This window comes from Mustela nivalis, assembly GCF_964662115.1.
Source record: "Mustela nivalis genome assembly, chromosome: 8".
Lineage (NCBI taxonomy): Eukaryota > Metazoa > Chordata > Mammalia > Carnivora > Mustelidae > Mustela > Mustela nivalis.
Window position 1 is genome coordinate 34,614,434 of NC_139027.1, and position 15,523 is coordinate 34,629,956.

General features: G+C 51.4%; 1 protein-coding gene and 1 long non-coding RNA gene across 7 annotated transcripts in view; one reads left to right on the forward strand and one right to left on the reverse strand.

Annotated features, from left to right (window-relative positions):
• Nucleotides 1-540: 540 nt before the first annotated feature.
• KCNIP3 (potassium voltage-gated channel interacting protein 3) overlaps nucleotides 541-15,523 on the reverse strand; it is a 79,803-nt gene continuing 64,820 nt past the window's right edge. For all 4 annotated transcript variants that reach the window (XM_082743317.1, XM_082743316.1, XM_082743318.1 and 1 more), the window contains 7 exons: nucleotides 9,713-9,837; nucleotides 9,186-9,255; nucleotides 8,854-8,924; nucleotides 2,859-2,966; nucleotides 2,080-2,184; nucleotides 1,334-1,396; nucleotides 541-711 (listed from right to left, as the gene is read on the reverse strand). In XM_082743317.1, the coding sequence (XP_082599443.1) occupies nucleotides 664-711; nucleotides 1,334-1,396; nucleotides 2,080-2,184; nucleotides 2,859-2,966; nucleotides 8,854-8,924; nucleotides 9,186-9,255; nucleotides 9,713-9,837 (590 nt within the window). In that variant the 3' untranslated portion in view covers nucleotides 541-663. The remainder of the gene's footprint in view (nucleotides 712-1,333; nucleotides 1,397-2,079; nucleotides 2,185-2,858; nucleotides 2,967-8,853; nucleotides 8,925-9,185; nucleotides 9,256-9,712; nucleotides 9,838-15,523) is intronic.
• On the forward strand, nucleotides 2,989-8,845 carry LOC309870835. Of its 3 annotated transcripts, none has more exons than XR_014314835.1 (3): nucleotides 2,989-3,051; nucleotides 5,874-7,369; nucleotides 7,702-8,845. It is a non-coding gene; the product is annotated as an uncharacterized lncRNA (long non-coding RNA). The 3 variants fall into 3 exon arrangements; XR_014314836.1 differs by lacking the exon at nucleotides 2,989-3,051 and adding an exon at nucleotides 4,282-5,000; XR_014314837.1 differs by lacking the exon at nucleotides 2,989-3,051 and having other exon boundaries at nucleotides 5,215-5,960; nucleotides 6,836-7,369.

The following is a 15,523-nucleotide window of genomic DNA, read 5'->3' on the forward strand; positions in this document are numbered from 1 at the left end:
GTGGCCTCTTACCGCTGGAGCTTGCCAGTGGGGTGACGGGCATCCTGGGACCCCAGGGAAGTGTTTCCAGGAAACAGCAGGCCGTCTCCATTCCTACCTCTTTCCCCGTCCCAACTCCCTTGACCCTATTGCCCGGCAAGTGTCCTGTGGTGATGAGCATTCTGGGAGTGTAGTCGGTGGGCAGGGGAGTGGCTGGGGGACAAAAATGCCAGAGTAGCCCCCACAACCTGGCCTCTGTGGGGTGGGAAAGAAGGGTGACGGGAGGAGCCTTTTGGAGACTGGACCCTCTTCTGTAAGGGGACCTTGAGCACTTTCCAGACAGTACCTCGCAGCCAGCAGCCTGCAGACATGGCTCGCTCAGTGCCCACTCCGGGGGCAGCCCCACTGCACTGGCCCGGACAGGGGCTGGCCCCAGGTGGTACAGCTCTCGTCACCTGGATCCGGCTCCCAGCCAGCCAGACTCCGCCCCTCCCTGACCTCTGCACCCCATCTCCCAGCCCAGAGGAATAGGCTCTATGTGTGTGTGTCTAGAGCAGACTGTTCACTTTTTGCAAATATATTAGAAAAAAAGTTTCTCATAGAAGCTGCTCCCGGCAGGACTGAGATTTCTTTGGGGGCAGAGGTGGCACTGGCCACTCAAGGACCCCTCCCCCCCGCCACGGCCTAGATGACGTTCTCAAACAGCTGCATGGAGCTCATGATGTTCTCATCCTGTGTGGAGAGAGGAGGAGAAGGGGCCTGGTCAGAGCCCGGGCGGGCGGTGCAGGCCATGCCCACACTGATCCTACCCTCAGCAGATTCCTTCCAGAGACTCGGAACCCCGCAGCGACTGCTCTGTCTGTCTCCCTGGGGGCAGGGGCACCTGGTTGGGCCCAGCCTCTCTTCAGCCCCGGAGCCCGACTACAAGCACCTCCGGGAGCTGCTGACCTGCGGACAGACAGACTTCCTCGGCTGCCCTCAGGGGGCGGCCAGAGGCCCCTGAGGGGCGGCTCTGGGAGTGAGACGGGGAGGCACGTGTCATGGACCCCCAGGGTGCTCTGAAGAGGAAAGCCAACAGCAAGGCCAGGGGAGGCTCCAGGCACCTTTCTTACAGTGTGACCCCGTGCTGTGGGCCCAGGGGCCCAACTGTCCTGTTGGTCTGCGTCTGCCGCTCTGATGTGAGGCCCTACAGGGCAGTCCGAGGGATGGTGAGCCCGTGGGCTGTGGGCCGGCAGGAGCAGGTGGCCAAGGGATGGGCTCAGACCAAAGTGGCAATATGAATTCTAGAGGTCGGGAGGGGCTCGGGCCGGCAGGGGCAGGACCCTGGGTGTCCTCGACTCCCGATGCCACCTACCTTCTGACAGGTCTCCAAGAACTCATCAATGGTCACCACCCCGTCCTGATTCCGGTCCATTTTCTATAACCCAAGCCATGGCCTCAGTTAGTCTGTGGGTCCCTTCCATCCCAACCTGTCCCCTCTGCCTTCTATGCTGGATCTGGGCCACATGAAGGGCCCTCCCCGGCTACCTCCATGGCATAGCTGACCTCTCCGGCACCTCCCCGGCCTGCTCCCTACACCCAGCCACTTCCCAGCAGCCTTCTTGGGCTTCCACTTCCCGCAGTGCATCCCCACGCCCCTCTGTCCCCCTCACCTCCCTGGCGGGCAGCCAGGGCAGACGGAGCAATGGAGGCACAGCACGGGCGGCCAGCAAATGGGAGGTGGAAACTTCAGCCCCTTTCGTCCCCACGGACACGGAGCAAGGTCACCCAACCCTACTCCTCCTGCGTGGTTTTTCTGGAGGGGCTGGGAGAGCTCTTGGAAGGCACCAGAACACTGGCCTGGGGTGTCAAATGCCCTGGAATCCACAGGCCCTGGCGTGCCCCAAGAGGAGGCTCAGTGGGTTGGGGAGTGGCGGTGATGTTTTTATCTGCTCCCTGGGATCCTGACAACCAGCCCGGTGGGGGATGCAAGGTTAACCTCCTCGTGCGGAGAGGTGGGCTCAGAGAGGGGGAGTGGCCCACCCAGGGTTGTCCTAAGAGGGGGACCCCATCCCTCCCCCATCTGCCCTTCTTCTCAGGGTCCGGGGCTAGAGTTCTCACCTGGAAGAACCTCTCCACGTGCTCCAGGGGTGCGTCCTCCCGCAGGACAGGGTACGTGTGGCGGCCCATCATGTCATAGATGGACTTCATAATGGCCAGCATCTCCTGGAGGGGGGCCGGGGCGGCTGGCATGAGCCCGGCTGCGAGGATGTGGGGACATACCAGGGCCCAAGGGGAGAGGCTGCCTCTGAGGAGGGAGGGAGCAGGAGGGGAGCCCCAGCTGGACAGAGACGGGCTCACCCCCATCTAGCATACCCACGTGAGCCTCTGACTCTCCAGAAGCTGGAGCTAGATTTTAATGTGCCATCTCCAAAATCTGAAACTGTAGCAACTCTTTCATATACAAGAAAATGCTTGGGCCGAACAAAATCAGACTATAGGCCAGTATGGCGAAGACCCCCACCTGCCTGAAAGAGCCACACTGCCCCCCCTGGCTGGGCGGAGCCAAGGCCAGCAACTCCCACCCTCTGTCCCCAGCTTCTCTACCGTGTTTCCCTCAGGATCTCCCTGTGAGGAAAGAATGACCTGAGAATCTTTGTCGGACTAGACCAAGCTGCGTGGGGAAGGGCACAGAACAAGCCCCATGCCCCCTGCACCCAGGCATCCAGGACCAAGAGCCTGAAGAGGAGGAGAGTCCCCTGGCTGCTGTCCCCACCAGGGCGGGGCTGAGAGCCACCTTTCTGAACAGGAAAGGGAGACAGGGCCAGCAGGGGAGCAGCGGAGAGAGACTGGGTGTGTGGTGCCAGCAACAAGGGAGAGGGACCCCCACCGCCCTGTACCTCTTTGGTGATGTAGCCATCCTTGTTGATGTCGTAGAGGTTAAAGGCCCACTTGAGCTTCTCGTGGACTGTTCCTCGCAGGAGGATGGAGAGGCCGACCACAAAGTCCTGCGGAGGGAAGGGAGGGTACAGAGTGACAGCCCCATGCCCAGACTTCATTTCCACTTTGCTGTGTGGCCTCACACCCCTGTAGGTGAGGAGTCTTCCTTACAGCGCAGGCAGGTGTCTATTAGGTCAACACAGTATGAGTGTATGCGTGAGTGTGTATGCACACGTGTATGTGTGTGTGAGTGCGCGCATGCATGCGTGTTTGCATGAGTGTGTTTGTGCAAGTGTGTGAGTGTACATGTGTGTGTGCCTGAGGGTTGCGTGTGCAGGCATGAGTATGTGTGTGCGTACGTGTGTGTGGTGGAGATGACATGGTGGCTGGTCCTGATCTTCTCAAGTACAGATATTCAAATACATGTTGTCTTAGACCCATTTAATGAATGAGTATGGGCAGAGAAGACCCACGGTGCTCTTTTAATAAAGGGGGTGCTCCACTTTTAGTTCACCAAGGATCTGCAGGTCAAGGTGCTTAAGAACTTACAGCTTAAAAGCTAAACGAACAGAGCTCAGCTCTGGCGTCACAGCATGCCTGTGTGGGGCAATCATTGCTGAGGTGTGCAGGTAATTTATTATACTGTTTCATGAATGTTCCAGTGGCTTCTGTGGGAAAACTCCAACTGCTCTCACAGTTGATGGAAAGCAAGCCCTTTCTTCCAGTTCCTGGAAGGCTTGCAGGGTGAGCCATCTTGCCCCATGGGGCCCTCCCAGGTTCTTCTGAAAGAAGGGAGCAGAGCCGGGCTGTCCTGGAACAGGGAGTGGAGGATGACAGACAAACTGCAGGGGGCCGGGCTGTGCACTAAGGGGTTGGGCTGCCCCTCGAACATCAGATTTTCTGGATGTAAGGAGGTCTGTACCTGGGAAAGGCTAAGGGAAACAGGAAAGCAACCTGGAAGAAACAAAACTTATTCCAGGAGGAAAAAAACTTAAGAAAAATGACTAGAAGTAGAGATTAGACATCTGTCACCCCCCAAAAATAAGAATAGGATGCTACAAATTGAGAATAAGAAGGAGCTTTGGGAATTAAAAATAAGAAAACAAAATGACAGACTCAGAAGAGGTTTGGAAGAGCAAGTAGAATCTTCCATAAAGGGACGCCTGAGTGGCTCAGTTGGTTAAGCGGCTGCCTTCGGCTCAGGTCATGATCCCAGCGTCCTGGGATCGAGTCCCACATCGGGCTCCTTGCTCGGCAGGGAGCCTGCTTCTCCCTCTGCCTCTGCCTGCCATTCTGTCTGCCTGTGCTCGCTCGCTCTCTCTCCCTCTATCACTGACAAATAAATAAATAAATAATCTTAAAAAAAAAAAAAAAAAAAGAATCTTCCATAAAGTCACGTGAAAAGGAAAAAGCTGGAAAAAAGAAAAGAGGGCAACAAGAGGTCCACTCCGGAGGAACCACCACGCATGCACCAGGAATTCCTGGGAGAGTCGGAGGAGATGGAGGAAGGCAGGCCAGAGAAGCAGGGAAGGACTTCCCAGAATGGAAGGCTGGGAGCATCCTGGTCCTGCCGAGGCCAAGCATAATGCACGGAAATGGCCCACCACGTGGCCTGCAGGCGCCGGCTGCAAAAAGAGGATCCTACAAGCTTCCAGAGAGAAAAATACAACCAAACAGAACAAACAAAACCAGGTCCCATACAGAGGGTTAGGATTCGGCACGCTCTGCCTCTGGTAAGAAGCCGTTGATTGAAGTGGGGCCACCGCCACGGGGAGGGAGGGCAACTTCCCACGGCAGCTTCGGAACGCAGTGGAGATGCTTCCAGATACCTAAAGCCTCAAAAGTTACCTCCCATGTTACTCTTTCATAGGAAGCTGCTCAGAGCTGTACCCCTGAAAAGGGAGAATAAAGCAAGGAAGAGGAAGATGCGGAATTCTGGAACCAGGGGATCCAACTCCAGAAGGAGAGAGGCTGAGGAGCGTCCCCAGGGAGGTGCCCATCCGGATGATCGGAGAAAGGCCTGGGGTTGAATTAATGATGAGATCACAGGTCACAGGCCGCGGGTAACTCAACAAACAGGACCACTGTTAACTGGCAGCAAAGTAAGAATGTGTGCAGGGTTGGGGCGCCTGGGTGGCTCAGTGGATTAAGCCGCTTGCCTTCGGCTCAGGTCATGATCTCAGTGTCCTGGGATCGAGCCCCGCATCGGGCTCTTTGCTCAGCGGGAGCCTGCTTCTCTCTCTCTCTTTCTCTCTGCCTGACTCTCCGCCGACTTGTGATCTCTCTGTCAAATAAATAAATAAAATCTTTAAAAAAAAAAAAAAGAATGTGTGCAGGGAAGGAAAACGTAATCCGTTCACGCCATCAGAGCAAAACACAGTCCTTGTCTCACCTGAATCCTATCATTCTGGAAAGCCAGGGGATATGGGAGGGGTGTGTATGCCCATGGGAGACCCAGCTCCTTGCCTCCCCCCCCAGTGGAGGACCAGTAGTCTAGAACTGGGCAGCCACTGGGGACACAGGTGCTACCAGGGACACGGAGGCAAACGGTGGCAATGGGCTACAGCGGAAGGTGGCGGCCTCCTCGGGTGTGTGGGTGGGCGCCTCAGGGCTGCTCTTTCAAAGCACACCCTGTCACTCTATTGGGCTCGTAAAGTCCATTGTGCGTGTGTCAGTGAAGAAAATGTTAAAGGAGAAACAGGTGATGGTTCCTACCCGCCTCAGTTTGGGGGAATCATCACTGAAGCTCTTGCATGAGTTAATGAAGAGGTACCACGTCCCCGAAATCATGTCTCTGGGATCTGACAGGCTTCCCCAATGGGACGCAAAGGTGTGGAGTCCCATTTTGAGGATGCAGGGGATGGTGAAGGCCCACATAGGGCCTCCCTTCTCATGTGAATCACGGTGTGTGTGTGTGGGGGGGGGTGCCAGTACCACTATTTCTCCCCACTAACGCTGCCATCTTGTCTTCACAGACCCAGGCCTGCCTGCTGCCTCACAGCCCTCAGAGTCAGCCACAACCATCTGAGGAATGTCTCCATTCTGTGTCCCTAAGTGTGCAGGTAGATCAGTGGTGATGGTACTAAGCCAGGGACGAGTGGGAATGTCCCCTGCGAGGCCACTTGGACCTTCCTCCAAAACCCACAGAGTACCCCATGTCCTGCCAGCAAACGTCTGAGGACTTGGTAGTCCTAAACTTCCAGCCCCACACAGCACAGTTTCATGTGGGACTGTCACCAGCTGTAACCCCCTGACTCCAAGGCAAACGAAGTCTCTTGCCTCCACAGCCCTTGCTCTGCCGTCGTGTCCCTGAGGCAGAGCCCGGGGAGCCTGGGGGGCCCAGCCGTGGCACGGTGACACAGGCCTCCGCTCCCACACCGAGAAGCCCCTGAGTGCACACCAGAGGTCTCTGGGAGAGTTCAGAGCAGGAGCTCAGCCAGAGCAGGGAGGCAGAGGGTGTGATGATGGCCTGCACGTTCTCTCTAGTTACTGCCCCCACGTTTGGCCAGTGAATGACACAGGGAGGGGGTTCCTGCAGAGGGACCTCAGGGAGAGGTGGCCGCCCCTTCCTCCAGACACACAACCAGCCCCAACTCCGAAACAGCAGCATGTGCTGGCAAGACGTGTGGGGTGAGTGAGAAAGGCCCTGGATGGCATGGGGGGTTCTGGGGCATCGATCTGCAGGCACATGGCCTGGGCCTGCGCTGGGGAGGCCACGACCAGGCTCCCTCCTGCAGGGAGATCCCAGAGGACCCAAGAGGAACCTCGAAGCAAGCCGACCCTGGGGTGGGATGTGGGACCGCTTCTCCCACTTGGCAAATATGAAGTTGGCTTGGGTGCTGTTCTGTTTCCTGGTGCTCTTTTCATTGAGGGTAGGGAAGTTACCAAATTTTACCATATCGATACACTTTAATTAACATGTGTCTTGTCTCTCAAGAATATACAACAAGGACTGGGGTCATTATAAATATCCAGAAGCGGACCTGACTTTCTGTTTTAGGGGCACAAGAGAAGAGTCCATCTCAGGTGGGCCAAGGGCCACCCCCACCCCTCACAGTCCTTCCTGCCACAGGAACCCCAACCCATGGGGCACCCAGGATTGGGCTCTGCCGACTGGAAGATCCCCAAGGACACACATCCCCTTCTCTCTTTCTGAAAATGCTGTCCTAGAGCAGAATGCGGAAATCAAGATGGTCCTCAAGATAAACATACACATCATGGAACCAGAGGAGCTGACCCCACGGCAAAGAAGCCCACGGAAGCCTCTGGAAGGTCCCGGATGATGCCGGAGATACCTGACCTTCTAAGAAGGCTCCTGGCAGAGGGCCTTCGGCACCAGTGCCCCCAACTCAGCCAGTGACAGCACACTCCACAAAGACCCACCGTCTACTGCCTGAAAGGGCCCACCAGACCCCATGGCGGGGGTGGGGGACCGAGACCTTCCTGACACCCAACACGCACCAGGACCCTGGTGAGCTGTCAGCTGATTTCTTTTTTTTTTTTTTTCAATTTTTTAACTTACATAATTTTATTATTTTAATTTTATTTTTTGTGTTCCAAGATTCATTGTTTATGCACCACACCCAGTGCTTCATGCAATACATGCCTTCCTTAATACCCACCACCAGGCTCAACATCCCCCCAAGCTCCCCCCTTCAAAGCCTTCAGTTTCTTGGAGTCCACAGTCTCTCATGGCTCATCCAAAAATACAGATGTAGTGAGAAGAAGGGCCATATGTACCCCAATGTTCCTTATGATTTTTTTTCTCAAGTAACCTTTTTTTTTTTTTTAATTTCTTTTCAGTGTTCCAGAATTCATTGTTTGTCAGCTGATTTCCCAACAAGAAAAACTCTCTCACAGAGCCCTGGTTGGGTCCATCACACGAGTCCTCCCCACCCTTCAGTTCTGGAAATCTTAGATGTCCCCTCAAGGATACACAAGAGCCTGGTCACAGGGCAGGACAATCAGTTTTTCCTGTCAACCTTTGCGGTGCTTGGGTTTTTGCCACATGCGGGTATCACTGAAGACAGGACAGATGACGACACTGGACTCACGCAGACAGTAGCCCTGAGCCTGCAGCCCAGGGGCGGGCGAGGCCCCTGCGGTCACAGGACAAGGCTGTGGCCTCGCCACCCCCCTCCCCCACGCCGTCAGTGTGCAGGCTGGCCGCGACACAAAATCAACCGAGTGGTATTACCGAAGGGTTATTATTACACCCCGGTGCGTCCAGGGGCTTCCTGAGCCCAGCCGGCTCCCTCCTCTGCTTTCCTGTCAGCTGCCCTTGGCCCTGGAAGCTGAGCAGGGTGGTTATCGATCAGGCCGGGCTCTCAGCAAGGTTCTCCTCTCCAAAGAGGTTTCAGCTTTTCGCCTGCGGCTATTTTTAGGGGCCTGGGCTCCACAGACGGGGCCTCTCTCAAGTGGTCCCATGTGGCCAGCCGAGGTGGAGCCCACAGCGGGGCCAGCCCACTCGCAGGCCCTGCGGAGGCAAGGCCCAGGGAGGGGGGGGAGTGGGCAGGCGTCAGAGGCGGGCACATCACACCCACTCAGCCTGCCTCACCTGCCTTGGAACAAAGGGCTAAATTCTGGAGCTGGGGGCCTGAAATCCTGCCGGACAGACCCCTGAGTCTGAGTCCCCTTTTCAAATGCAATTTTACACTGGGTTCCTATGGCCTCAATGTGCCTTTGCAGGTCTCTTGGCTTGGTGGGACAGAATGGAAGAGAAGGCTGAGTGAGAAGGAGAGTGGGAGTCAGAAGGCCACACCCCATTGCCCTAGCTTCACAGTTAGGGCCAGGGCCAGCCCAGCACAGTCTGCTCCTTCTCGGAAGGACATATGGGACCATTCACTCCCAGGATCGTGCCTGGCCACTGGAAGGCCTGAGAGAGGCCTCAGGGCAGGGAGATCCACCCTGGAGGGCTGCAGGGGCAGGGGATGTGGGAGGTTGTCAGGGACCTACCTCAAAGCGGATGGCCCCATTCCCATCAGCGTCGAAGGCGTTGAAGAGGAAGTGTGCGTAAGTGGTGGCATCTGGGGAGAGCAAGGGTGAGCGCTGGGGTGTGTCGAGGCTCCCACCCAGGCAGCCCCACGGTGGCTGGCGGGTTCCAGCTGCCTCCAGAGCTGGAGTTCCCCACCCTTCCACCAGGACAGAGGCAGCACCAGGCCTCTGGCAGGCAAAGGGTAGAAGCAAGGGTCCCCTCTCCATAAAAGTGACAGCCACTGTTTATAGAGCTGCCACAGGGGGGACGTGGGGATTTGGGGAAGAGCCAGGGTGCCTGGCCTCAGACTCACCTCCCTGAGGGAAGAACTGGGAGTAAATGAGTTTGAAGGTGTCTTCATCCACCAGGCCTGTGGGACACTCCTGCAGCAGGAAGTCACCCTTTAGTGACCTCAGCCATCCCCAGCCCCACACCAGACTGCAGAGGGCCTGGCCTCTCTCTTCCCTCCAGGGATACTGCTGCCTGAGATACTGCTGAGTGCTATTGAGCCCCGGAACCGGAACCTGGGAAAGTCTGGCCTTGGGGCAGGGTAATGCAGGAGCAGTAAGTGGTAAGTCTCACCATCTGCTCCTTCCCTGGGTCAGCATTAGGAACACACAGAAAGGAGGATGGTGCCTTCAGAATGCTGATTTGGGGACCTGACCAACCCCAGACAGCTCTCCCACAAAACTTAAGACCCATAAAGGCCCCTGGGATGTTTGCTGAGCCATGGATAAGTTTCTAGAAGGTCTCTTTAGGTCAGGATCCCTCCTTCCTGGAGCCTGGGACAGGAGGACTAGGTGGGTCAGGGCCTGCCCTGGAGGCATGGGTAGCACTCACGTTCTTGAAGCCCCTGTAGAGGGACTGCAGCTCCTTCTTGGTGAACTTGGTCTGTGCCTGCAGCTGGTCCAATCCCTCCGGCTGGTGGCGCACTGTGGACAGCTCCAGCTCACTGTCGCTGCTATCTGGAAGGGGACACAGACCCAGGGAGGGTGGAACAAGTGCCCCTGCTCCTCCTCTAGCTCCAGTGTGGGAACTAGGCCATGTGCTAAAGTAGGGGTGGAGGGTTCTCCTTACGTGACTACCATGTACGTCCCCGCAGGCTGTGCACTACACAAATGGAGTGGCTATGATGGAACGACACACACTCAGAGGAGTTGTGCCTTATGGCTGCTCTGCTGCTTTGTTCCTCATGCAGAGTAGGCCCCTTCCACTTGCCTCATCTAGAGTGTCTTACCCTCTCAGCCACATGTGGGATGGGGGCTGAGAGCTGGTCTTATCCGAGAGAGCCACCGAACAAAGGGACGTGGGAGAAAAAAAGACAGCAAGAGAAACTCAATGGACCTCAGCCTTTGAGATACAGTTCCTGGACCACCTCCTCCACGCTGCCCTCCCTGATTACCCCCAGGAATGGGAGGTCACCGCTCTTGGCCCAACCAGCCTAACATGCTGCTGCTTGGCTGCATTTGGTGTGAGGGTGTCAGTCACATTTGCATAGGAGGTCAGACCTCAAGGGCCCATAGGGCAGGGACAAGAGACAAGACCTTTCCTTTAATAATAACACATCTAAATGTTAATTAACCATGGTTATCTTTGCAGGGAGGAGGGAGGTCAATTTCAGGTGATCTTTACTTTCTTATTTGTGATTTTTTTTTTTTTACATTTTTCTCATTTCTTTTGGTACAGCATGTATCACTTCTACAACACAAAATCAAGCTATTGACAAAACAGCACTGAGAGCCTTGCTAACAACAGGCTCACGTAATTACAGAACTTCCCACTGAAATGGGTACCACGATCCCCACTGCGCTGCCACCACCCCTAGCCTCCCCTGGCGTCCCGCACAACAGTGACTGTGTGATTATCTCACGGCTGCTTACTGGCTCCCACTGCACAGGAAGGGCTATGAGCCGCTCTGCACCAACCACCCCATGCCCACAGAGGCGAGTCAGCACCAAGGGGGCAGGCAGCACTGCTAACCGGAACACACTGAGCCCTGGGCTGGGCTGCCCAGCACCAGGCCTCTCCCACGAGTCCTGCTGGCTCTTGCTCAGGGCCACATGCCCTGCAAGGACCTGGCAATCAGGCTCTGTTGCTTTGGTCCACGCACAGCGCTTTCATACCTCTCTTCTCTTTAAATGTGGCTCTTGCTCAGGGCCACATGCCCTGCAAGGGCCTGGCAATCAGGCTCTGTTGCCTTGGTCCAAGACAGCGCTTTCATACCTCTCTTCTCTTTAAATTCCCAGTGCCTCCTTCCCCATCCCTTGTCAGGCTGCTTCCTACATTATTGAGAAAACAGAAGTCCCAGAAGAGAATTTCTCCAAGCTCCCACCCCCATGTCTACCCATCTACCTGTATTGGCCCAAATATCACCTGCTTTCCCTCTTTCTCTGGGAACGAACTGTCCCGGTTGCTGGCCAAGGCAAACCCCTCCACCTGCATAGTGGGTCCCAACCCCACTGTCTCCAGCATGGGACTGCAGCAAGCCTTCCCACTCTTTCTGTTTTCCTCATCTTCTTTTTGCTCTCCCTTCTGGGTCGTTCCCACCACCATGAGGACATACTGTTAAATCTGGCAATCCTTCATCAAATAAAGTATAGGCAAACCTTACAAGCAAGCCACTCTACTCTGGGTAAACATCTCAGATAGAATCTTAGCCAGCTAACGGGACTGTACAAGGATGTTCATAGCAATAAGATTTTTGATGGGGGAGTTGGAGGCATCCCAGGGGTGCATCACAGGCAGGATTGGTGGGCACAACATGGAGGGTGCACGCCAGGGAGAACTGTGCAGTAGATTAAAGGGGCACATCACATCATAAATGGAGGTTAAAAATCAGTTGCCTACTTCAACTAAGAGGCAGACATTTCAGAGTGGATGAAAAAGCAAGAGACCCAACTATATGCTACTTACAAAAGGATACCCTTAAATCACAGATTTAATGTGAAATGTGCATGCAGATGTAAATTAGAAGAGTAGAATAGATAAGAAACCTGGTATGGCTATATTACTAGTAGAAAAAGGAGACCTCAAGACAAATGTTATGACTAGAGACAAAGAGGAATATTTTATAATGCTATAAGGATTAAATCATCAAGAAGACAGAGCAATACGAAACATATACATCTACCTAATGACAACTTTAAAACAACTGAAGCAAAAAAAAATTCAATACTAAAGGGAGAAACAGATAAACCACAGTTACAGTTGAAGATCTTAACATGCTTCCCCAGTAAATGGTAGAAGTAAAGAAACAAAAGATTTGAAAAACACTATCAACTAATTTCATCAAATTAATATCTCTAGACCCCTACCCCCAACAATTATAGAATACACGTTTAGTGGTTCCCAACATGTATCAGATGCTGGACTATAGTGCAAAACTCTGACCACAATGGTATCAAAATCTCAAAAAACAAGATAGGTAAAAAAAATCCCAAATGCTTGGAAATAAAACACATACTTCTACCATACCCATAAGTCAGAGAAGGAAAGTCACAAGGACAGTCTTGAGATATTTTGCATTGAATGATAATAAAATCACAGCATACCAAAATTTTCTGGTTGCAGGCAAAGCTACATTTAGAGGGAAATTTACAGCTTTAAGTTACTTTATTAGAAAGGAAGATAGATATAGAGTCAATGATACAAACTTCTAGATCTAAGCTTTTCAGAATCCAGAAAGAAAGCAAATTAAGTTCAAAGTTTTTAGAAGAAAGGAGATCATATAAAAGTAAGAGTGAAAATCAGCAAAAAGAGAAAATAGACAAACATAGAGGAAAAACCAATAAAGTTACTAGGAAACCCAATAAGCGAGCCACAGGCGAGGAACACATATGTGTGGTACATATATCCATGGTGTGTGAGCCTTACATCTTATACAAAAATTCACTCAAATTGGAGCACAGATTTAAAACATAAGACATAAAAATACAAAACTTCTAGGAAAACACACACACACACACACACACACACACGAAGAAACTTATGGCTGGGTTTAAGCAAACAGTTCTTAGACACACCAAAAGCATGATCCATAAAAGAAAAATTGCTAAGTTGCACTTTTATTTTATTTTATTTTTGGGTAAACTGTACTTTTTAATAACAAAACTTTCACTCTGCAAGAGATATGAGAGAAAAAAGGTAAACTACAGACTGGAAGGAAATATTTGCAAATCACATATCTGACAAAGAATATCCAGATTATACGAAGAACTCTCAAAACTCAATAGTAAGAAAACAACTCAAATTAGTAAGTGGGCAAAAACTTGGTCAGACCCTTGACCTAGAGGACATACAAGGGGCAAATAAGCATATAAAAAAGTGTTCACCACCACTGCAATTGTGGAAATACAACCTAAACCCGCGAGGAAATGCTACTACACACCTCTCAGAATCACTTAACTAACAAATATTGACAATACCAAGGGCTGGTGAGGATCCGGAGTAACTGGAACCATTACACTTGGCTGGTGGGAAGGAAAATGGTACTGCCCACCTAGAAATCAGTTTGGCAGTTTCTTATAAACATACACTTACCATGTGACCCAGCATTCCTACTCCTGGGTATTTACCCATATGAAATGAAGCCTATCAGAGTTACACAATAGCGTTTCTGCAAATGTTTAGAGCAACTTCATTTACAATCACCCAAGGCAGGAAATAACCCGCATGTCCTTCAACCAGTGAACGGGCAACTGCGAGCCGGTAGAATACCAGTCAGCAGTAAAAATGCCCGAACTATTGATACACACAGCAACAGGGATGGACCTCAGATGCGCTAGCTAAGTGAACAAATCCGGACTATGCAATGGAGGACTCCCACTTAAATGACGTTCTGCAAAAAGACAGAATTGCAGAAATCATAGCCTCACTCACCATGGCTGCAAGGGGTTGTGACACAGGGGACGTGCTGATGACAGAAAAGGCAGCAGGAAAGAATTTTTCGTGTGATGGAACTGTTCTCTACCTTGACTGTGCCGGTGCTTACATTACGATGCATTTGCCCAAATTCACAGAACTGGACACTGAAAAGGAGAACTCTTTGTATGTAGATTAGAAACAAAAGAAACAAAAACTAGAGTAATTGCCTATAGGAGTCCAAGGGAGTAGAAATGGAGGGATAAAAGGGAAAAGAATAAAGTAAGAGAGGGGTTTAAACGGGTCCAGACTGATTAAAAAAAAAAAAAAAAGTGTCCCATAAACTAAAGAAGATGATTAATCCTCTGCCCCTAAGGGTCAAAAAAGAAAACAAAAACCCTAAACCTGTTGCTATTCCTTCCTCAGCCTTGCCCTCCCCTCCAGCTATTTCTTTCTTCTTCTCTTCTTTAACTCATTATCTTTACTTCCTCTCCTAGTCTCCCTTGAACTTAGGCCTATGGGACATTGACCCCACCAGTCCACACAAGCTGCTTTTCAGAGAATGACCAGTGATCACCATATTGCTAGTCCAGTTTTCAGTACTGTCATCTTGACTCCTAAACCATAAAAGGGCCATACAAGAATGAAATTTACAGTGACACCATGGATGGACCTTGAGGGCATTATGCTAAGTGAAATAAGTCAGGCATAGAAAGACAGATACGGTGGGATCTCACTTAGTATGATCTCACTTACGTGGGGAATCTAAAAAAAGCCAAACTCACAGACACAGAGAGTAGGCTGTGGTGGCTGCCAGGGCAGGGGGTGGGAGAAATGAGATGTGGGTCACAGGGTACAAACTTCCGGTTATAAAATGAGTAAGTCAAGGGGGTCTATGTACAGCATGTTGACCACAGTTAAGAATACTGTGTTGTGTGCTGTATCCTTGAAAGTTGCTAAAATAATGGATCTTAAATGTTCTCACTGACACCCCCCCCCCCCGGGCAACATAAGGGTAATTATGTGAGATGATGGATGCATTAATTAACCTTATTATAGTAATCATTTCATACATTTATATAATTTTGGGGGGGTGGTTTTTTTTTAAGCTTTTATTTATTTATTTATTAGAAAGAGAGAGAGAGAGAGAGCATGAGCAGGGGGAGTAGCAGAGGGAGAGAATGGTAAGCAGACTGCATCCTCAGCATGGAGCCTGATGTGGGGCTTATCTCAGGACCTGAGATCATGACCTAAGCTGAAATCAAGAGTTGGACGCTCAACAAATTGAGCCACCCGGTGCCCCATACACTGTTATATATCAGTTATATCTCAGTAAAGCTGGGAAAGCAAACAAAAAGTAAATTACATGCCCATTTCACTCTTGAATATAGATACAACCTTAAACAAAATGTTAGCCAACTGAATCCAACTGTACTAAAAAAAATACACCATGATCAAGGTTTTATCTGTAATATGGAAGGAAAATCATATGAAAACCTTAATACAGGAAAGGCATTTGATAAACATCCACATGTATTTATAATCAAACAAAACTTGAAGCAAACTAGGATTGAAGGGAACTTTCTTAACTTGATGTAATTTATATTTGCAAGTTATAGATTTATTTACAGAAAATATCAGGTTGAATGGCAAGGGCTCAGACACATTCCCTTTAAGATTTGGGACAAGCCAAGGTTGGCCACAAGCACCACTAATTGATATCCTGCCATTGCTCTAAGGAAATTTCAAGAAAGAAAGAAAGAATACAGGAATTGGGAAGTATAGGATAAA